Source organism: Tetrapisispora phaffii, chromosome 2, assembly GCF_000236905.1.
Source record: "Tetrapisispora phaffii CBS 4417 chromosome 2, complete genome".
In the NCBI taxonomy this organism is placed as follows: domain Eukaryota; kingdom Fungi; phylum Ascomycota; class Saccharomycetes; order Saccharomycetales; family Saccharomycetaceae; genus Tetrapisispora; species Tetrapisispora phaffii.
In genome coordinates this window covers 818714-841054 of record NC_016521.1, presented here as the reverse complement: position 1 = coordinate 841054, position 22341 = coordinate 818714, and the positions used below count along the sequence as shown (strand labels likewise).

At 33.2% G+C, this 22341-nt stretch overlaps 9 protein-coding genes and 2 non-coding genes across 11 annotated transcripts; 7 read left to right on the top strand and 4 right to left on the bottom strand.

Moving 5' to 3' along the window:
* Positions 1 to 219: 219 nt before the first annotated feature.
* On the bottom strand, positions 220 to 1935 carry CQD2 (Cqd2p; the record flags this gene model as incomplete). Its single annotated transcript, XM_003684416.1, has 1 exon — positions 220 to 1935. One exon carries the CDS (start codon positions 1933 to 1935, stop codon positions 220 to 222), a length of 1716 nt encoding a protein of 571 aa, XP_003684464.1.
* Positions 1936 to 2566: 631 nt separating this feature from the next.
* On the top strand, positions 2567 to 3967 carry TPHA0B03590 (uncharacterized protein; the record flags this gene model as incomplete). The annotated part of the gene is made up of 1 exon (XM_003684415.1): positions 2567 to 3967. One exon carries the CDS (start codon positions 2567 to 2569, stop codon positions 3965 to 3967), a length of 1401 nt encoding a protein of 466 aa, XP_003684463.1.
* A 397-nt stretch (positions 3968 to 4364) lies between these two features.
* On the top strand, positions 4365 to 5264 carry DPH5 (diphthine synthase; the record flags this gene model as incomplete). The annotated part of the gene is made up of 1 exon (XM_003684414.1): positions 4365 to 5264. One exon carries the CDS (start codon positions 4365 to 4367, stop codon positions 5262 to 5264), a length of 900 nt encoding a protein of 299 aa, XP_003684462.1.
* A 660-nt stretch (positions 5265 to 5924) lies between these two features.
* APS1 (Aps1p) lies at positions 5925 to 6395 on the top strand (the record flags this gene model as incomplete). The annotated part of the gene is made up of 1 exon (XM_003684413.1): positions 5925 to 6395. One exon carries the CDS (start codon positions 5925 to 5927, stop codon positions 6393 to 6395), a length of 471 nt encoding a protein of 156 aa, XP_003684461.1.
* A 234-nt stretch (positions 6396 to 6629) lies between these two features.
* TPHA0Btrna12A lies at positions 6630 to 6702 on the top strand. The gene has a single exon. It is a non-coding gene; the product is annotated as a tRNA-Ala (tRNA).
* A 1218-nt stretch (positions 6703 to 7920) lies between these two features.
* On the top strand, positions 7921 to 8241 carry TPHA0B03560 (glutaredoxin; the record flags this gene model as incomplete). Its single annotated transcript, XM_003684412.1, has 1 exon — positions 7921 to 8241. One exon carries the CDS (start codon positions 7921 to 7923, stop codon positions 8239 to 8241), a length of 321 nt encoding a protein of 106 aa, XP_003684460.1.
* Positions 8242 to 9429: 1188 nt separating this feature from the next.
* On the top strand, positions 9430 to 11601 carry TPHA0B03550 (uncharacterized protein; the record flags this gene model as incomplete). The annotated part of the gene is made up of 1 exon (XM_003684411.1): positions 9430 to 11601. One exon carries the CDS (start codon positions 9430 to 9432, stop codon positions 11599 to 11601), a length of 2172 nt encoding a protein of 723 aa, XP_003684459.1.
* Positions 11602 to 11805: 204 nt separating this feature from the next.
* Positions 11806 to 14160, bottom strand: TPHA0B03540 (WHIM1 domain-containing protein; the record flags this gene model as incomplete). The annotated part of the gene is made up of 1 exon (XM_003684410.1): positions 11806 to 14160. One exon carries the CDS (start codon positions 14158 to 14160, stop codon positions 11806 to 11808), a length of 2355 nt encoding a protein of 784 aa, XP_003684458.1.
* Positions 14161 to 14531: 371 nt separating this feature from the next.
* TPHA0B03530 (uncharacterized protein) lies at positions 14532 to 17417 on the bottom strand (the record flags this gene model as incomplete). The annotated part of the gene is made up of 1 exon (XM_003684409.1): positions 14532 to 17417. One exon carries the CDS (start codon positions 17415 to 17417, stop codon positions 14532 to 14534), a length of 2886 nt encoding a protein of 961 aa, XP_003684457.1.
* Positions 17418 to 19460: 2043 nt separating this feature from the next.
* TPHA0Btrna12E lies at positions 19461 to 19532 on the top strand. The gene has a single exon. It is a non-coding gene; the product is annotated as a tRNA-Glu (tRNA).
* Positions 19533 to 19654: 122 nt separating this feature from the next.
* TPHA0B03520 (uncharacterized protein) lies at positions 19655 to 21196 on the bottom strand (the record flags this gene model as incomplete). Its single annotated transcript, XM_003684408.1, has 1 exon — positions 19655 to 21196. The coding sequence occupies one exon, from the start codon at positions 21194 to 21196 to the stop codon at positions 19655 to 19657; it is 1542 nt and encodes a 513-aa protein (XP_003684456.1).
* Between the last annotated feature and the right edge of the window lie 1145 nt (positions 21197 to 22341).

Below are 22341 nucleotides of genomic sequence, written 5' to 3'. Positions count from 1 at the left end.
GAGGACTATATTATGTAGGAATACGAAGAACATGAAATAGGTAAAATATACTGTAAGTTATTCATTAGCTTTCTTGGAGAGGTATTATATAAGGTATTTCATTATATTTAGATGTGTTAGCATCTTTAATTTTAATTTTTTTGCAGTACAAGTGTTTTGATTTCATTTTTTAAATTAATGATCAAATGAATTTTACAACGCCTCATATTCAGAATATATTTACAACATAGTCATGATGTTCTGTTTCCACCATAAGGCAATATCATATAGCACTAATTTCTTAACTCTTTTCTCATAATTGAGCCAAGCTAAAATATGACTTAAAGTCCAAGACCAGGACCATCTAATATTGAGTTTATTAATTTCTTCGCAGTCTTCATCATAAACTGTCTTAGAACAATATTGAGTCATAATCAAAAAGGTCCTTTCAGGCCCTAAAGGATTTTGTAGACATTCGTCTAAATGTCTCGTCAAATCGTTTGTTTTTAATATCAACAAAACAATTCTGGGAATTGTAGCCAAGATACTCATCAAATTTGTCAGAAAATTTCCTTTTAAGATACCTTTTGACATGACATCTATCTCGTTCTTAGATCTAGAACTAGATATATCATAATTTAATGCAGTATCGATACTACGTCCAGTAATTGCAGCTGCGAATAAAGGGAATTGTTTGTCATTTATATGAGCAAAACGTTTTGCATAAAATTTCATTTTATCTTGATCTTGATCAAACAATGCCAACCAAAATTTTGCATAATCTCTCCTCATCTCAGTTGTAGGATGTCTGTATAATCCGTGGTCATATAATATAATCTCAAAATTATGAGGATTGGAAGAACTGCCATATTTACAAGCTCTTATTGCTAAATTTCCACCATGGGGATCACAGTGAATTCCTACATTTGGCGTAAAAATCATATTATTAAATATATGTGACAAGCAAGAAGAAACTTCTGCCCTGGATATATTATTTTCGTCCAAATATTGAAGATCATCTAGTCTTCTACCCGTTATATATTCCATTATTAATATTCTCTTATGTGCGGAAATAACGTTTGGAATTCTTAAGGCAGTCTGTTTCTTGTATTTAGCGAAATAATTCTGAGTATCAATAGCATTTTTTGCTTCTTTTTCAAAGTTGATCTCCACATAGATTGATGTTTGCAATTCATCACCTAGCCAGGTCAAAGGATATTCTGGAAAAAATACATCCAGTAAATTAAATACAAGTTGGGTTAACATTATGTCCAATGGAATGAATTCTTTTAAAGAAGGATGCTGGCACTTAACTGCAACTCTGTCATTTGTGTCATTTAACGTTGCTGTATGAACTTGTGCTAATGATGCAACACCTATTGGCTCTGGATTAAATTCACTAAATATTTCATCTATTCCCATTTTTAGGTCATGTTTAAACATGTTATCAATTTCTTCTATGGTCGATTTAGGGCAATGGTCTTGCAGAGGAATCATTGTATCAGTCCACTGAGGTGGTAATAAGTATGTCATGGCACTAATATGTTGACCAAGCTTGATGTAAATACCACCATTTTGACGCAGTGCATCCAACGTAATTAAGGCGCATCTAAGATGACATGCATCAAGTGCATTATAATATTCTTCTTGGGTCTCATATTTATTATTTAAAGTTTTCCTGTAATCGTAAAAGCAACGAACAGTGGCTTGAGCTACGATGCCAGAACGTTTAGTTGTAAGTCCAACATGTCTAACAAAAGCATGAAAAGTATCATTAGTATTATATTCAATAATTCCAACACTAGTTGCTAATCCAAAAGCTATCTGTGTCTTCGATAAACGTAGTCTCTTTATAGTAGCAGGTCTCGTGGTGGCATCAGAGGACAACCTCTTGGAATTCAAGTTTATTACCCGTTTAGCAGTGAAAAGTAATGAATTGTTTAATTTAAAAACCATTATAAGAGCATAGCTTTGGTTGTTGCAAGTGTAAAACTTTTAATCAATACTAAAACGATCTTCTATCGAAATCTCAGACTATCTTTTTAATTTTACTGTTGAAAAAAAAAGGTTCACTATTGAAGTAACTATGTAAATATTTTTTATATATATAATAAATACCTAATTTGCGAGTTCTTGATGCCGAGAATCGAAAGATAAGTGTCAAGCCAATAATTACGCTATTAAAAAGCGTTAATGGCATAATTATGAAATCAATTGGACATATTCATCACTAGTAAAATTAATGTGATAGTGAGATCAATCTTTAGTTAATTCTGGTATTCTATAGTTAATACAGATTAAATATTTTGGGATGTTATTGTATTAGTGTACATTCTGACGTGATAAGGGTATATTTTCTAGTTAAAAATTCATGTCATCGAGATGGATAATTTTTGTGTCATTATAAATTATCCACACCATCAGAAGGGTATTATGAACATTCAAAATAAAAATAATGGCCGACTAAGTTAACTTCTTATTATATACAATATTATTGCTGATATAAATAATATAAAGTTTTGTTTTCATTTAAATATATTAAATGTTAATTAAATGTAAAGCAGAATTAACAAATAGTTAAGCCAAGATGTTCATCGATTATTCCAGCTTAACAAGGTATAAAGAGATTAATGATATATTTTTAAGTCAATGTACCATTTTAATGAAATTTTATGATGAGAAGACAATTCAAAGTAAATTAGAATTTATAATCCGTGAATTCGAATCTTTGGATTTAAATGTGCCAGATGCTGTATTCTTTATGGATGAGTCACAATTGGAACAGTTTTTATATTTAACCCTTTGTAATAACCAAATGAAACAGGCTTATGATGTTATAATTCGTTGTCCAACACTATATTTAGTTGAACCTGACTTTTTATCGCCGATAAAATATAAAGAATATTATATATTTCAAATTGAGTTATGTAAACAGGTAAAAGATTTAAGAAAAGAATATCGATATTTGAGAATTAAAATATTTGAAAACGTTAAGAATCTGATAATAAGTTTAGTGCCTAACATGTCCTCTGACTTAGATAATTTTGAAAATTTAAACACTTTACAAAAGATTTTGTTTAAATTCCATTCAGAAATTAGTTCATTTCCATATGAAGTTCCTGATGTAAAATTTGATATTCCTAATATAAGAAACGAAAATACTTTAGAGTTAATCAATAAATATGGAAATCAAATTAAAAGGTTTAACTTTTATAATTTTATGTTTATGACAGTGCCCTCTGATTTAGGAAATTATAATTTTTCAAACAATGACATAAAACTATTAAAGACAAAACATAAAATAAATATTACATTTCAATATAAAAATAAAGAAGAAGTTAAATTATTTCCATATACTTTTGATAACGATGATCAATATAAAGACGAAAAATGTGAAAATGTTTCAATTTGTAAACCATCCAGCTTGTTTTCTACTGCCACTGAATATTCTAAGAGCGTAAATTTGAAACCAAATTACAATTCACTTTTATCAAGTGATGCTAATATCAGTGGGGGTAGTGCTTTATTCGGTAACATTTTTGAATCTTCAGACGATCCTATAATATTCACTGATGATGATCTGGTCGTTAAAGAGATAAGTCTCCAAAAAAATAATGAAATTAATATTTTAAATTTAAAGACCTCCCTACCAAGTTCTACATTAAAGCCTACATATAATTTAGTCTCTTCCAATAATACTTCATATAACAGAAGTGAAAGTCTTCCTTATAAGAGAAATTATCACTGTACCTCAGAAAAGGAAAATGAAATAATTATAACACCAAGAAATCAGACACTGAATGATGTAACTTTGAACTCTCATAACACAAATATCTTACGTGACAAAAAAAATTTACAAGAACAAATGGTCAATTGTAAAATAAAAAGTTTAGATGAAATTTCTATAAAAGAATTCATCAAATATAAACTAACGAGATTAAAAATAGGTATAGTCGCAAAGAGCGAATATGTATATGACAACAATTAAGTATATAATAAATCAATTATCATCAACATTAAATAACATAACACATTAAAACAATAACGAATTGGATAGTATTATTATTATTATTATTATTATAATAATAATAATAATAATAGGAAGAATGACAATGACATATAGTTAACTGTTCAATATAATGTTAATAATATTATTACATAATTTCTATTAATTCTATATTATTACATAGTGGAAAGTTCACTGACGCTCGCTGAAAATTTTCTGGAAAAAGGTTTTACATTGAATCTTAAATTAAAATATGCACAACTCATCAGACAAGTAAGTTATATAAAGTTAACTGATTTTAGTTGCAATAGTAATATTATTACACTGAGAACCTTAAAAAGAAAATATATATTATCTCCCAATCAAATCCAAAGGCAAAATGTTATATTTGATCGGTCTGGGGTTATCATACAAATCTGATATCACAGTTCGTGGTTTAGAAGCTGTTAGAAAATGTTCTGCTGTTTATTTAGAACATTACACTAGTATTCTAATGGCTGCTTCTAAGGAAGAGTTGGAAGAATATTATGGCAGTGAAGTTATATTGGCTGATAGAGAACTGGTCGAGACGGGTTCTGAGATTATTTTAAGAGATGCTAGGGAAAAAGATGTTGCATTCTTAGTTGTTGGTGATCCATTCGGTGCTACCACTCACACTGACTTGGTATTAAGAGCTAAACGTGAAAATATCCCTGTGGAAATAATTCATAACGCTTCTGTCATGAATGCTGTAGGTGCTTGTGGCTTACAATTATACAATTTTGGTCAAACAATTTCAATGGTTTTTTTCACTGATAGTTGGAGACCTGACTCGTGGTATGAAAAAATCCTAGAAAACAGAAAGATTGGTTTACACACTTTGGTGTTATTAGACATAAAGGTAAAAGAACAAAGTATTGAAAACATGGCCCGTGGTCGATTAATTTACGAACCTCCACGTTACATGTCAATTTCACAATGCTGTGAGCAACTACTTGAGATTGAAGAAGTTAAAGGTACCAAAGCTTATACTCCTGACACACCAGCTGTTGCTATTAGCAGGTTGGGTTCTGATAGACAAACCTTCAAATCCGGTACCATTAAGGAATTGTCCGAATATGATTCCGGCGAGCCATTGCATTCTCTAGTTCTTTTAGGTAGACAATGTCATGAATTGGAGTTAGAATATCTATTAGAATTCTGTGATGACCGAGAGAAATTCAAGAACGACGTTATCAAGGACCAAGAATTCTTTAAACCTGCTCCTTGGGTACCACCTGTCGAAGAAGATGACGATTAAATAGAATAGATATTTAATTTTAAATAGATAAGTAAAAATTTCACATGGAAAAAAAATTGATAATTTCTTAGGCTTTTACCATTTCTTGCTATAGATTACTATACTATGTTTTTATAAGCGAAACAAGGTAGATATTTTCAATGAATGCTTAATAATTTCCAAAGACAATTCTAATATGGAAGTATTTATCGAAGTTCAAAAGGCCCTAAATTTATTGTAATGCTTAGTTGTTGATGTAACAATATCTGATTGTCAATTGGGATGACATCACTAAATTTAGGAAACCAGAATGGCAAAGCCGATTAGTTTCTCTTTTTTGTAAAAATCAATATCTAATCTAATACTTGTTACCTATTACTACTCCTCACTGAATTGTAGATTATATAGTTCAGGTGCTAGCAGACTATATATGGTTCAATATTTGTATTTTTTAAATATGTAAATATATCATGTGAATGATGAAAAAAACGAGATTCAAAAAAATATACTGAACTTACAATAAAGAGAGAAAGAGAATTGTTTTCATATTTATAAAGAAAAACCACTCAACAGTCACCGTATATATTACGCATTTGGATACGTTCATATTTGTACTTATCAGTGAGAAACAGCATCGAGCTAACGAAACGTCCCACGAACGAAACACACAAACCAAACAAGATGGCAAACATCAAATATATGCTATTAATCTCTCGACAAGGGAAGTTAAGATTACAGAAATGGTACACTGCAATTGCTGCCAAAGAGAAGACAAAGATAGTGAAGGCATTAACGTCGATAATACTAGCACGTAAGAAGAAGATGTGCAATATAGTTGAATATGGTGATCATAAGGTAGTCTATCGAAGATACGCGAGTTTATATTTCATATGTGGTATAAGTCAAAACTCTGACAATGAATTATTGACTTTGGAGATCGTTCATAGATATGTAGAGACTATGGATACATATTTTGGTAATGTTTGTGAATTGGATATAATTTTCAATTTTGAGAAAGCATATAATATATTAGACGAAATGATAATGTGTGATGGGTCAATCACTGAAACAAGTAAGAGTAATGTTCTGAACAATATCAAAACCATGGATATTCTTGAGAATAATGATAATCTAGATAGAGTTTTAAGTTAAGAGAGAACATTAGCGATATACGTAGATACATACCAAATACAGAAGAGAACATTGCAATATAAAATATTTTAGTTTGTATGTTAATAAGTAGTTTTATAATATACATATTAAAAGACGAAGAGAGAATAATGTGTAATAGAATTTGTATTTATTAACAAAAAGTGTAATATATTAAAAAGATTTAAGAAGATATGGATAGGGTTGTATATTGCAATTTACTGGCAATTAAATACTGGGCATGTGGCGTAGTTGGTAGCGCGCTCCCTTAGCATGGGAGAGGTCTTCGGTTCGACTCCGGACTTGTCCATTTCTTTTTACCTTTTTCCCGGCCCTTTCTGAATTGTTAATTTGTAATTTTTTCTTTCTTACCTAAAACGCTCCCCAACAAGAGAAGTGTCAGTGATTTCAGGATTAAACGGTAAGATTTCGTTACAATTTGTGGAAGTTAACAATACATGACGGTAGCAATTGTCGTCGTCGATGTGAACGTTGACATTATTATTACCTGTAATACGTTTATGAGAGACAACCGGGAAATTGCTTTCACATAGTACCATGAGACATGGAGGCACACACGCACGCACGCACTCACCCAACCAGAGCGAGAGAGAGTAACCGGAGCCATCCAACTACAAAGTGAAAGAAAACGATCGTGATCGTTGATCGTCTCCCACGACGAAGACGATCACCGTGAATTTGTGTGCACGTCGCACGAGCCAGCCAAGCGAGCCCACGCGAGCTCAGACAAGAAAGAGAAAACAAGGGGACACAATCAAAAAAGTATCAGAAACGAAACACTCGTCTCCCCTCGCACGCCCGTTTTCCTATTTTTGGGCAACAGCGGTAGTGTGGTTGTCTGTAGGTTGACAGAAAAGGGTTACGAACGCTTAAGACGGTTACAACAGCTGCTAAGCTTTTCGTTGTGGCATTTCTGATGATCGCTTACACACTCACTGCCCGCTTGCTCTGGTCGCAGATGTCTGATGTCTTCAATATCCTGTTACTAACTAGGTATTCTTTCTTTTCATAAAGGCTTATAGCATGCAAGTTCAGCATGTTGGCATACATCGGTGGTACATTTTACCGTTTGCTAATAATGATAATCTTCAAACGAGAATTGGTAACTAAAAGTCGACTAAGTAGGCTTGAGAGAAAATATTAAATAAAAGTTAAGAAAAAAAAACGAATGGTGGTCAAGTTCAGTGGTTACCGTAATGTGTTAGTTAATGATCAAGGGTACTATCGTTTTAACAATTGCAATCTTCACCAATTTTTATGAGACATTTTTATTAGTAATCGTTACCTTACACTCACACTCACACGCTACTGTACTCTACTATACTCAAATTGCTGGTATTCTTAATCTCTTGTTAAGTATTTTCAAAAAATTATTTAATATATAAGGGAGCCCTTTTATGTATCAATTGAATCGTCTTCTATTGTTTATATCCTTTCTATGCTACACGTATACTAACACAAACAAAAACAAAAACAAACTCCCCTTTACATACACATACAAAATAAAATGTCTGCTCCAACTGCCCAATCTGTCAAAGAATTAATTGCCGCCAAGCCTATCTTCGTCGCCGCCAAGTCATATTGTCCATACTGTCAAGCTTCTAAGAGCACTTTGTTCAAGGAGTTAAACGTGCCAGCTGACAAGGCTACTGTTTTGGACTTGGACCAAATGCAAGATGGTCAAGCCATTCAAGCCATCTTAGCTGAACTAACACAACAAAACACCGTTCCAAACATCTTCATAAACGGTAAGCACATCGGTGGTAACTCTGATTTACAAGCTTTAAAGAACAATGGTGAATTACAAAAGCTTGTTGCCGCTTTATAAGTGCGACCAATCTAAACGATTTCCCACCCCCACCCTTCATCCATTGAAAAATAACTAATGTCGAAATACTATTAAGTCATGTATCAAGTTATATTTAGTGTAAATAAATTAATGCAATAAATACTTCTGAATAGTAACAGATATGCAATTGATGCTTTTTTAAGTGTTCTTATTCTCTTTTGAGACAACGATCGTTGGTTCTCTTTGTAAATAGCAACATGCCGGTCTACATATACGCATATACAACCCTCTCCCATACCATTCGAGACATTAATGATCGTTAAAGGTTAATTGTATTTTTTCAACAAAAATACCCAACCTACCCTCACCCCCTCCTGTATCATAACATACAACGCTGTTTCGATTTACAAGAATTTGCTCAACTTTTGATCCACCATGTGATGGCTACAACCAATTATTATTACATCCACTATGCACCTTTAAGATACATATTTTTTACTGGCTTGTTTTTTCAGTACTGTTTTATTTGATTGCTCCATGTAACGTTACTTCACCAGCTGTGTTGTTGCAGGTTCATTACAATAATTCTTGTTAACGAATACAATTGGAGATGGAACACCCAGCGCAGCTCCTGCCTGACGTCTTACGCTTACAAGTGAACCTTTTCAATTGAGTCATATCTACGAAGAGAGAGGGAGGAAGAGGGTATGGCTTGCAGTTAAAGACAACGACAGCTACTGGATCTGAACACAAGAACTTGATTGTTCGTTAATGTGAATTTCTTACTGCATGCTCATAGGCTCTCGGGGTCTTAATGTGTTTATCCTCTCTTCTTCAGCAACCATAAGTCTAATGTTTTGACTGTATGTATCTGAACTTGGATATATATCTTCTTGACACACGCAGTGTTCTTTTTCAAGTCAACTCCACGATAGTCATGTTCAAGGTAAATTACATTACGATATTACATTAGTAGTTCAGGTAGAGCTCAGTGAAACGTAAACAGACTGTCAGGAATGAGGCTTCCCAATTATGTTGCCTAATAGGTTTGCTGGGTTCTTCCCGACAAAGGTAATTTCCCTCTACTCTACTCAATAGTATCGCATATAAATACACAACTATATTTGTCGTGTTGTGAATGTTCAAAACTTTTGTCCATTTAATCTTAAAACATACTATAATACTTTTATATATCAATACTGCATAGAACTGTAACTTTAATTTACAATGCCTCGTGGAATTAAAAATCATTTACTGTTCGAAATTGCAACTGAAGTAGCTAATAGAGTCGGTGGTATTTATTCTGTTTTAAAATCAAAAACACCAGTAACTGTTCAACAATATCATGACAAATACCATTTAATAGGACCTTTAAATTTTGATACGTATCAAAATGAAGTCGAAACTATAGATATTTATGACATCAATAATTTCATCTCAAAAGATAGCTCTGATTCAAATAATAGTGATGAAGATCCAGATGGATTATTAGCAGTTAGGGACACTTTGATCTCCATGAAAGAAAAAAATGTTAATTTCGTCTATGGTAGATGGTTAATTGAAGGTGCTCCTCGTGTAATTTTATTCGATTTGAATTCATTACAAGGATATCTAAATGATTGGAAATCTGATATTTGGAATTTAGTCGGTATTCCAACACCTGAAAGCGATCTTGAGACTAATAACGCAGTGTTATTAGGGTATGCTGTAGTCTGGTTTTTAGGCGAATTGGTCACTAGAGACTCAACTCATGCTATTATAGCCCATTTCCACGAATGGCTAGCAGGTATTGCTTTGCCTTTATGTAGAAAGAAGAGAATTGACGTAGTTACAATTTTTACTACTCATGCAACAATTTTAGGAAGATATTTATGTGCTTCTGGTGAAACTGATTTTTATAATACTTTACAAGACATTGATGTAGATCATGAAGCAGGTAAATTTGGTATTTATCATCGTTACTGTATCGAGAGAGCCGCTGCACACACTGCTGACGTCTTCACGACTGTGTCTCAAATAACAGCATTTGAAGCGGAACATTTATTGAAGAGAAAACCTGATGGTATTTTACCAAATGGTTTAAATGTTACAAAATTCCAAGCTGTTCATGAATTCCAAAATTTACATGCTGTCAAAAAAGAAAAAATCAATGATTTTGTCCAAGGTCATTTCCATGGTTGTTATGACTTCAACTTAGATGACACCTTGTACTTCTTTATCGCTGGCAGATATGAATATAAAAATAAGGGTGCTGACATGTATATTGAGGCCTTAGCAAGATTAAATTATAGATTAAAAGTTTCTGGTTCTAAAAAGACTGTCGTTGCTTTTATTATCATGCCAGCAAAAACTAATTCCTTTACTGTCGAGGCATTAAGATCACAAGCAGTTGTAAAATCATTGGAAAATACAGTAAATGAAGTGACGAAGTTAATCAGCAGGAGGATTTTTGACCATGCAATGAAGTATCCACATTTTGGTATCAACAATGAAATCCCAACAGATTTGAATGAGCTGTTACACGACAGTGACAAAGTTCTATTAAAGAGACGTGTCTTAGCTTTAAGAAGACCTTATGGACAATTGCCTCCAGTCGTTACTCACAATATGTGCGATGATGATGCCGACCCAATTTTAAATAAAATCAGACATGTTCAGCTTTTTAACAATCAATCAGATCGTGTGAAAGTTATATTCCACCCAGAATTCTTAAATGCTAACAACCCAATCTTAGGTTTGGATTATGACGAATTCGTTCGCGGTTGTCATTTAGGTGTATTTCCTTCCTATTACGAACCTTGGGGTTACACTCCTGCAGAATGTACTGTCATGGGTGTTCCATCAATCACTACAAATCTATCCGGTTTTGGTGCTTATATGGAAGATTTAATTGAGAGAGACCAAGCTAAAGATTATGGTATTTATATTGTCGACCGTCGTTTCAAAAATCCAGATGAAAGTGTTGAGCAGTTAGTCGACTATATGGAAGAATTTGTTAAGAAAAATAGAAGACAAAGAATTAATCAAAGAAACAGAACTGAAAGATTATCTGATATATTAGATTGGAAGAGAATGGGTTTAGAATATATTAAAGCTCGCCAACTTGCATTATACAGAGCTTACCCAGATGTTTTCAAGCAATATGCAACCGCTAATGGTGAAGAAGATAATATTAATGACACTGATATGTATTCCATGGCCGGAGATAAAAAAATAAAAATCAAAAGATCTCTAAGTGTACCAGGATCACCAACAGATTTCCGCTTAAGATCAGGTAGCATAACACCATCAACTGTTTATATGACTCCTGGTGATTTAGGAACCTTGCAAGATGCAGTCAATGCCGATGACTACTTTGTTTTGAGTAACGATAAGGAATTTGATGATGATGAAGCTTAATATACTAAAAAATAAATTACAGGTTGAATAAGTACTAAAATTTAACCAAAAAAGTTTATAAATTACTATACTACTATATACATAATTGTAATAAATAATAATGTTCAATTAACATGTGTTATAACGATAACTATACCATTGTAAAACAAAATGCATGTTATGATATTTTTAGGATTTTCAATCCTTAACTAAAATGCTCTCAAATTACTTACGTCTATTCTTATTTCTTCTTAACATTCTCTCACTCCTCGACTCTTTTACATAAACTTCAGAATTTTGTAAACCTTCATCATCTTCATCATCTTCATCACCTTGTTCCTCAAGGTTATCCTCATCTGCATAATTCTCATCTTCCTTCTCATTGTCACCAGCAGAATCTTTATCTTCATCATAATAGTTAACTCTTCCTCTTTTTGAGCTTCTTAACGACCTTGATGTTGATGAAATATCATCGTATTCAACTTTTCTGGTTTCAATAGTATCAAAAACAGAATGAATGTTTTTTAGAAAATCCCTAAAAATTTCTAGTTTGGCATAGAAGAGACAATTTTCACTAACATCTTCTTTCTCTTTATTCTTAACTATTTCCTTAGAGATATTCTCGATAGAATTACTAATATTCTCAATGAAAATCTCCAATGATTTTACATCATGGCACACTTCGTACCAATAACTTCCAATAGAGGTATTTGCTTCTATTTTCGACGAATCTTGAACAATTGCAGAAGTATTACAAAATAAAATCTTGAACTGTGGAACTTGAATCTTTTCTATGTTTTTGAACTTAGACAAGCTATTTTGATTATTAGTGGAGAATTTTTTGAAATAGTTATGAAGTTCTCTAGCACCTGTATATGGTGGAATCGTACCTTTCGGATCATAATATGTAGAAAGGATAGGAAGATAAAAATCTCCGAGCTGCGGTAAACGACCAATAAAGAACTCCTGTGACCTCAGTCTATTACTGTCCTCAAACGGATCACTTAAAGGATTTGATTGAAAATCCCCGGCAAATATTTCGAGCCATTCATTATAAAATGATATATTTGTTGAAACTTGATCTTCCTTTGGGGATTTTTCAACTTGTTTTTGGATTTCCTTTAATATCTTCAATTTGTTATCGAATTCCTGCTGCTTTTCTTCCGTCATTGGTTTTCTTGATTTGATTCTTTTTAATTTATTCTCATACCTTAATTCCACCAATTTACACAGTTTGTAAAATTGTGCAGTAGTCAAATCGTAACCTTCTAACATTAATCTGCTGACATGCTGAGTATTTAAACCAAACTCTGATTCTTTAATATGCGATAGTCTATAGATTTCATTGTGTATTCTCGTCGAATAGGAGATACACCAATTCACTAGTGTTTTTAATAGGATAATTCTATCTTTTGGCTCAATAGCAAATATACCAGTTTTTCCTAATTGCATATTAAATAATGGGATATTGATAATTTCAGAAGTTGGATCAGTTTCTAAGCTGTCATTCAAATTATCGTTAGACGAATTGTTTTTTAAGTCAGATTCATCTGGATCGTTTTTATCGAGAATATTTTTATCACTATCAATAAATTCTCTCCACTCTTTAGGTAATCCCCAATTCAAAGCGTTTTGACGCATACCCCTAACTAGCTTAGTGAACACTTCTTTAGTCTTCAAATTGGCAAAGGATGCATATGGTCTATGCAAGTCTAGCTGGTTGTCAGTTTTTAGATTGACCAACAATAATTTTAAAGTTGTTAAAAAGATCAAGTTCATTTTATCTTCACATTCAATAATAATCTTGGTATCAATGTAATCAGAATATTTTTTTATTTCTTGGCCGTCGTTATCAGTTGCCTCTGGATATAAATCCAATCCAATTTCAAAATCTTGATATGATATATCCAATAGCTCTGGATCAAAAACATTGTAAAATTTGTTAATAAATGACATTATTTTTACGATATCACCTGCATAACTTACTGACTTCATATTTTTCAGGAATGATAAATAATTATCCTGTTCTTTAGTTTGATTCGGATTATCTATTTCTTTCATCATTTTATTATGCAAACTTTTGTCAGCTGTCAAGAAATCTGAACTATTTAATGCTACATTAGATGACCAAACTGAATCCTTTAGATTTAATTTCTCAAAGTCTGGTTGCAATATGTTATGGAAATGAAATAGTTCATTCTTCATGGTAATATCAACCTTCTCATCCTTTTTACCGTTTGGAGAATCACTATCATCATCATCGTTTTCGTCATTATCATCATTGGCGGAATTTTTCCCTCTAGACTTAGCATTTTTCTGACTTTTACTATCAGTTGCTCTTCCTTTAATCTTATTTGGAAGTAGATGAGCATTTGTTCTGATAGCTTTATGAACTGTTTTAACATTTTGGAAATCAGAAATTTTTCGTTGTCGTTTCTGAGAATTAGCCGTCGTAGTTGATTTCTTAGTTTTCTTATTAGATTGAGGTTTAATCACTTTATTATTTTTTATGGTCCCTTTCACTTCTTTTATATTCTCATCGTTGATAACATCTATGGAAGAATTGCCATCCGATGCCATAATGAACAGTATTCTTTTAAGTACCTGTAATTTTCTATAATCTCAGAATGCCCTCAAATAATACAGTCTTCAGATAGTTTAGTTTCTTTGTGAATAAAAATGTTCTTCTTCAATTGAACTTTAATAAACACTATTTCGAAAAAGTGTTATGAATTCAAAGAAGTTAATATTGAAATATTAATACGTATATTAGTTTTTATTTCAGTGATTTGAATGACTTGAAGGAATTAGCAGGAGATGAAATATTTACGCGACGTAGCCGCCAGGTATTAAATTAAAAGGCGTGAAGATAAAATTCTTATAATATATAAAATATGTGTATGTGTATGTGTATGTGTATTTGTTTGTATATGTATTTATTCTATGAACAGCTATGAGACAACTGGTTTCAAAATCGAACTCATAATACCGTAACCTACAGTAATGACGACGACAAAAACAATCAATGATGCAGGAACACCTCTTGATATGAAAGTAAGCATACTCAAATATGGGTCACCATTACGATCTAATTTTGATATAGCCGTAATATTAGGGAAACCCGATGAAGCTAGACCCATACCACCTGATGCTAACAAGGTACATCCAAAAACCAAAATTGGTGCAGCTTTAGCCTCACTTAATTTATTACCAACTTGTTGAACTAGAGGAACAATAATAATAGCTGAGACAGTATGCGAGACGAATGTACCAACGACCAACATTAAAATACCAAAAATACATAAAACAGCTTCTGCTGAATCGTGATCAATTCTTCTTTGTAGAGCATTAGCAATTGTTGCTAACAAGCCTGATGATTGCACACCTTTACCTAAAGCAATACCACCCATAGCTAAAATGACAATGGACCATGGGAAAGCTTGTAAGTCTTGCAAGCCTAGTAAACCAGAACCAAAAAAGATGGCAATTGGTAGAACGGCAATTTGACCAGAAGAACCGAAAGCACTTTCAATTTCAGATTCAACACACCAAAGTAAAATAGTTGCCAAAGTGACAGCAACCACAAAATATTGTTTCATAGTGAATGCAGTTTTAATAGGTACGAATTTTTCAATCTTTGTTTTACTTAGATCAAATGTTAAACACATTAAACCCCAGAACAAGAGCAATGTAATTATGCCGACTGGTAGAGCTACTGCAAAGAATTGACCCCATCCGATATTATATGGGGTAAGATATTCCATAGAAATAATATTTTGTGGAGATGAAATTGGAGAGGACAAACCACCGACATTAGCAGCTAATGCAACACCTAATACCAATGATTTAGCGAAAGGGTCATCAGCAAGCAAAGGGTCTAAAATTGGTGACATTAAAGAATAGGTTAAAACTGGAGAAGCAACATTTGAAATCCACATGGATAAGAAGAAAACAACAGCCATAGCCATTAGCAACACATTACGAGGTTTCTCACCAGCAAATGCCAATAACCAAGAAGCCAACACTTTGGCAACTTCGTATCTAGCTAGTGCGGCACTTAATGTAAAACCTGCTAATAAAATCATGATTGTTGAAGACCACATTGACGCAAGAATAGTCGAAGATGCGTCTACAGCTGTCATAACAGTGCCATCATCATTCTTCAATACCCTGAACAGAACTGTCAATAAAGGAACCAACATAGCAGTAACCCACAATGGTAAAGCAACACTTGCCCATAAAAAGGCTACACATTCGACTAATGCCATACAACGATGTTCAACTGGATCATTAAAAGTCTTGATACCTAATAATATAGCAGTGACGACGAAAATGAATGCAATCTTGAAGGCTTTTTTGGTGAAAAACAACTTTGGGATCAATAGATTTTCTATGTCGATCTTCGGTTTTTTTGTATGTATTTGGAAAGGTAATGGATATGAATAACAATCAAGGTATAGATGTTCTCTGTCTGCTTTTTTCTTTGCTTCTGCTTCCCTTGCTAATTCTTCTTCGTTTACATAGGAGTCAATGCCTAGCATATCTTTCCAGGTATTACTTCTTTCCCAAACGATATGATCATGGAGATATTGTTTCAATTCCTTCTTATACTCGTCCATCCTAAATGGATTACCCATTAGTTTTGCTAATAATGTGATTAGTTGTGTTATTTTGAAATTCAATTCATTAATAGTTTCTGATAGGAAAGTGTATGTGTCAGTAAAGAACTCTTCACTTTGAATTAATTCTTCTCTTGTGTTGAGATGTAGAACTTTGTCTGCTTTCTTTGTAATTTTACTGAACCCCATCTTATTTAGTTCAATGAATGACTTCAATTGCGATAAATCGATATATAGATTGATTACAGATTGTTTCAACAGTGACTTTTTTTGTGATTTGACATTAAATTGAGAATAGTGTAACAATGCAGTATTATCCTTTGATTCGAAATCTTCATCTTCTTCATCGAAATCTTCATCTGAAAACATATCATTATTTATAGTTGAATTATTACTATTCTGTAAATTTTCACTCAAGACAACTGAAACTGGAATTTGTTGTTTCCCTAAAGAACCTGTTGTAAACTCCGAATTCAGATCACTAATATCTGGATTTTGAAAATCATCTCCAGTAGTTATATAAATACCTTGTTTTTCGAAATCTTTTATCAGAGTTTCATATTTTTCATAAAACTTGGCCTCTAATCTTTTATAAAAATCATCAACTTTAAATTTTTCAGTTGACAAATTACTAACAAAAGTATCATAAGTATTTGATAATGTTTTACTTTCACTATCACTTGCTGAAGAAGAACGTCTTGAATGTTCCCAAAATTTTCCTTTAACTTTCTTAAATGATGCATTTCTGATTAAATTTGTAGGTTTCTGTAAAGAATTACCTGATTTTTTCGAATTTTTGTTACTACTTGAAAGGTTTTTATAATCATCCAATTCAAAGGTTTCTTCCTGTACAAAATCCGCATTATCCAAGGCCGAGATACCCACCTTACCAGCCTCATCATTATCATTACCATCATCATGTTGCCCTGCGTTTTTTGTTTTATTGTTGATCTCTATAATGTTGTTGACACTTTTACTTGATGATTTCCTGCTGGAGTTTGAGTTGCCATTACCTTTCTTAAAGAAATTACTTTTCAATTTTCTAGTGAAATAGGATTTTTGATCACCATCTTCATTTGCATCATCTATAGTAGTATCTTGTTGTTTCAATTCATCAGTCTGTAAAGTGTAAATCAAATTTTTCAGTGCATTATAGTCCATATAATGATTCTGCCACTCTGGAACAGCATTGTATTTTAAGAAATGTGAAAACCTCATTGTATTATAGTTTTCTGTGGTAGTGTCTTCGAGTCCAAAAAGATATTAGTATTTTTACGATTTTTAAACTAATTAAACACACATGTGAGTATAGTTATAATTATAATTATATATATATATATGATGGTTATCTCTTCTAAAGAATATAATTATAATTAATTAATAGTTCAGGAAATATTAAGATATTTATTATTACAGTAATAATAAAAATATTCGTAATAATTTTTCAAGCATTTTTCAAGTTTTCTGTGTTAAGCTATCGCTCTACAAGATTCTTAATTCATAATATCTGCGAGCACTAAAAAAAAGAGAATAGAAAAGCCAAGTATAACTGTAATGTACGTTCGTGGTCCGGTCCAGCACCAAGAGAGAGGCAAAGGGGAGCACAAGCTACGAGTAGGAATTATAGGGAATCATTAGTTACATGTTATATGCTATATGTATGGGTATGTTATGTATACTTTTAAGAAGACAACAGAACAGGCTAAGAAAGAGACATCTGAGATCGGGAGTTTTCTGACATGTCCACGATACCTCAACTCGACATCTGCTACAATCAATCGTAAGAACTTAGTAGTCAATAAGTTGACCGTTAGTTATGAGTGAGAACTATTCAATCTCACCCGCTCTTCATCGATATTGGCGTTTCGGTCTCGTTGTGACTTGTATTGTATTGTGTGTGCAAACGTTTGGTAGATATGACTACTTTATAGAGTTTCTCGGTAGAAACCGTGCAGGACGGTCCTTTTTTTCCGTGAAAGAACCAGAAACGAATTTGGAAACGAATAAAACCACATACAGCAGCTTGTTAAAAAATGAGAGAATTTACATTCGACGATATCTACGTTTCCATTTCCATATTTTTACGTTATATATATTATCATTTACGTACCTATTGTAAGGGAACTTGTTCAACACCAGAGTAGCGTTGGATTCTGGCAAGGTAAGGAAGTGTCCGATACAACCTTATGCTTATGTTTACGATTGTTTTTGGTTAAGTGTCGCTAATCCTCAATTTGTCTTATCTACATTGAAGACGGTTCATTTGCGTTCATGCTGTTAGAGTCCATCGTTTACGGATGGAACTCGTTGCTATTCAGCTCTTATTTTTATATTCGTTATCATTGGTTAGGTGTCCATCGGTTAAATATATATTTCACATTATCACTGGGTAAGTTTTAGTGGCTTGGTACGACCACCAAGGCATACCACTGTGCGTTGCTCTTGCTTCCTTTTCTTGAGCTGCTTACCCGCTTCGGGTTTTTAGGTATTGGCTTTCTTAGTCTTTTTACTTTTTTTTCTTTTTCTTCTAAAAAGTAACAGAGTTAGGAAATAACGAATGCCGCCGCCACGGATTGATGGATCTCCTCCCCACGTGGGGAGGCTAGCGGACTGTATATGCGTTTTACATATTATGCGTGTTATGCTTTGCGGCTTACTGTTATTATATAATCATCGTTCATCTGTACAAGTACTGTTAAGCACGTGAATTCTCTCAAATTGTCTCGGCTTCGCCTCAGTATCTCAGGCTAAAGGGAGACTGGGTGTATTTATAATTAGTATAGCTGAGCCTTATTGCAGCATCCGTAGAATATGCTCAATAGTTGAATTCATTGTTTTAATATATTAAAATGTGGTTAAATTATATACTTTATATCTAAATTAATCTCTCTGGTCTCTTGGACCTGGATCACTGAATTATTAACCATTGATTACCGGGGTTTATATGTACATAATATTTCAATCTGCCGTTCTGTCCACTCGAGACGAGGTCGTCGAGTTGAACACGTACGGCAGGCTGATGGTTCTACAGTACTATTTATGCATTAGAAATTCTGCTATTACATTCTTGCAGGCACTATTGTTTCAGTTTTACAACAATAGTCTCCTAAAGAGGTAATATCTGGTATCGTATAGTCACTTATACGACCAGTGGCATTTCCAACAGAGTATATGCTTCAACTTTTCTTTTGCCAAGATACACATTACTGAATAAGTCTTATTGTAGTACTTGCACATTTAAAATTTCGTGTAGATTTACTATCCGATATAGTGTAACGGCTATCACATTACGCTTTCACCGTAGAGACCGGGGTTCGACTCCCCGTATCGGAGTTTATTTTTTGTTTTTAATACCCATGTTTCTGTCAGTGCATTATATTTAAAAATAAGATCTAAAGGAATAAGTTTATATGCAAATTTTTTCTATTTTTATGTCTACAAAGATTATTAGACTATTATATGAAGTATTGGGTGTTTTGTCTACTTTGCTCATGGACCTCCATTTCTATACTTTTAAATGAATTCAGTTCATTTTTAATATTATCCAGCAAATTATTTCTGTTTTGATTGAGAAACAATCTTTGGTTATTACGGAACGATAAATCAGATCTATTGTATTCCATGGCAGACCATGTGTCAGAAACGTGGACGTAGTCAGCAAACCTGAACGCTTTTTTCATGCTACTATTTATTTTTGAGTCATCTGTCTCCACCGTTGTGGTCGAGGATGCTACTGAATCGATAGTCGAGACAGATGTTGAATTTAACAAGGTAGTGTCCAAGTCGTCAAAATGAATACTATGCCATTCTTGGGTTAATCTGTTTAAAATACGTTCCGTACCGTCTTCGCTACCTGGCGCTCTGTCGTAAAATTGCTTCAATGATTTTTTATTATGAATATATGGTCTCTTAACAGATCTAGGTGGTAAGATGTCCGTAACCGATGATAAGTTTGTGTTTTCATTTGATATTATATCATAGTGTTCCCCACTAGTTAGCATGCCATTATCTGATTGTAAGATGAGGTTATCAAACACTAAATCAATGTCTAGCAATATTTGCTCTTGATCCTTTTCATGGTCAAACGTGACATCATGCAATAAGTCACTATCGATTGAATTGTCGTTTATATTTTGGTCAAGTATATCATCTATTTTCTTTTCATCTACAAACTCAGCCTTTTTAGACAGTGTTTTCTTCTTAGAGTCACCAAATAGTTTCTTGAATATGCTAAAGATTTTTGTTTTTTTCTTGTTTTTAATGTTTATTTTGTCATTATTAAATTGTTTTAATTTATCATCGGACTTCCAATTGGAAATACCCTTATCTATTTTATTCTTTGAATCATTTTTATTCTTTGAACCGCTATCCAATTTAGTCATTGATGAACCATTCAAATCGATGTCAAAATTTATATTGTCGAGTCCTAAATTTGATGTACTTGCTGATCCTTTAAGCGGTCTATGCCCATTTTTCTCATTGGCATTCCTACTATGCGCTGGAAGATTCAATTTTGATGATGAGACTGAATGTTTCAAGGGACTCGACGTATACATACGTCGCATATTATTATTATTGTTAGATTGATTAAAAAAATTCTTTGGAGATTCAATATTTTGCAAACTATTACTTCTTGGCATATTTCTATTCCTTCTATTTTGATTGTGTATTATATACCTTGGAGTGAAATGCTCCCCATTCGGGAAATTAAACTCCCTTTGCATTTGCTGTCGCCTCAGCAAATAAGCATTAGCGTTATGATTTTTCAATCTCCTCTCTCTGAAAGAATCATTTGAATATGAACTCGATTTATATATACCGTTATTCAACGACATGGATCTGCCGCCTGTGTATACATCGTAAGTTGGCTTTTCGAACCTAGTATAACTACAAGATGCATGACCAAAGTGTGGTGAAAAACTTGCTGATAAATCGAATAAATCGGAAGTAGAATTCGACCTAGGGATATTCATCATACTGCCGTTCCCAAAACCCATCACACTATCGAGACTACACACCGGCGAAGTTTAAATTTTGAATTATTCTAATTTTAGAACTATTTTTAAAAATACAAGAAATTAGTAGTCAAGAGAATGAATCAATGGGATATTGAACCACCAAGCACACTTATATATAAATATATTAACATGCAACTATATAAGTATGGATATAAATAGATTTGTTTACAGAAACATAAAACCAATCAAGAGTTATAGAATACACTAAAGCATAACCAAAAAACTGGCCGCTTCATGCACAGTCCTTAGCACACTTATGTCTTCATTGTCTGCTAAGAAATAACATATGTAGAAGTAAGAAATTGGCACTTAATTTCGTACTCAATTGGCCTCAATGGAATACGAAACATAGCTTAAATGCCTCTTAACGTTGAGATAAAAAGAGACTCTGCTAAAAGAAAAGACTAATCCATACCCACACTATACCACACCACCACTACCATTACGTTCCGGTCTTCTAAGGCACCTCGCCAACCTCAAGTCTGTTACTTACACTTTTGCTTGCACGCATATCGTAAAAGTTAAACAATGCTTGTAAACAAAGAGCATCATATCCTAAAGTAGTCAGTATCTTCTCTTTTGAAGTAGCACGCTATTATTGGAAAGTTGGACCTTTTCTTCTTCGTTCTGCTTTCTTCAACAGATCTGTGACAGTGTAACCACACATACAGAGATAGAAATAAACTACCAAAAGGGCAACATAACACAATAAGGTAAAAAACCATCAACTTATGGTATTCATGGATTTGGCTGTCTCAATCATCATGAGCGCGTATTTTTGGTTACACATTGGTATGGTTTTAGGACTATTGCCGTAAACAGAGAGGGTGTTAGTCGGTTGGTTGGTTGCATCATTTCCTGTTTCTATTTAGTTTTGTGTTAGTCTGTATTCGTCATGAAATTTGTGCGGCGGTTGCTTTGTCGAACCACCCAGAATGGCAATGTAAGGGAAGAGACGAACCGCGAACAAAAAACTATTTCTATTTATTTTTATACGTGCGTATATTCCGTGTGGCAGGATGCTTTTACGAATGGCAGACGCAGCCAATTGAAACTTATGTAATAAATAAAGTTGCTGCTGCGTGTCTCTCTGACCGTTACGTTCCGTTATGTGACGGCTCATG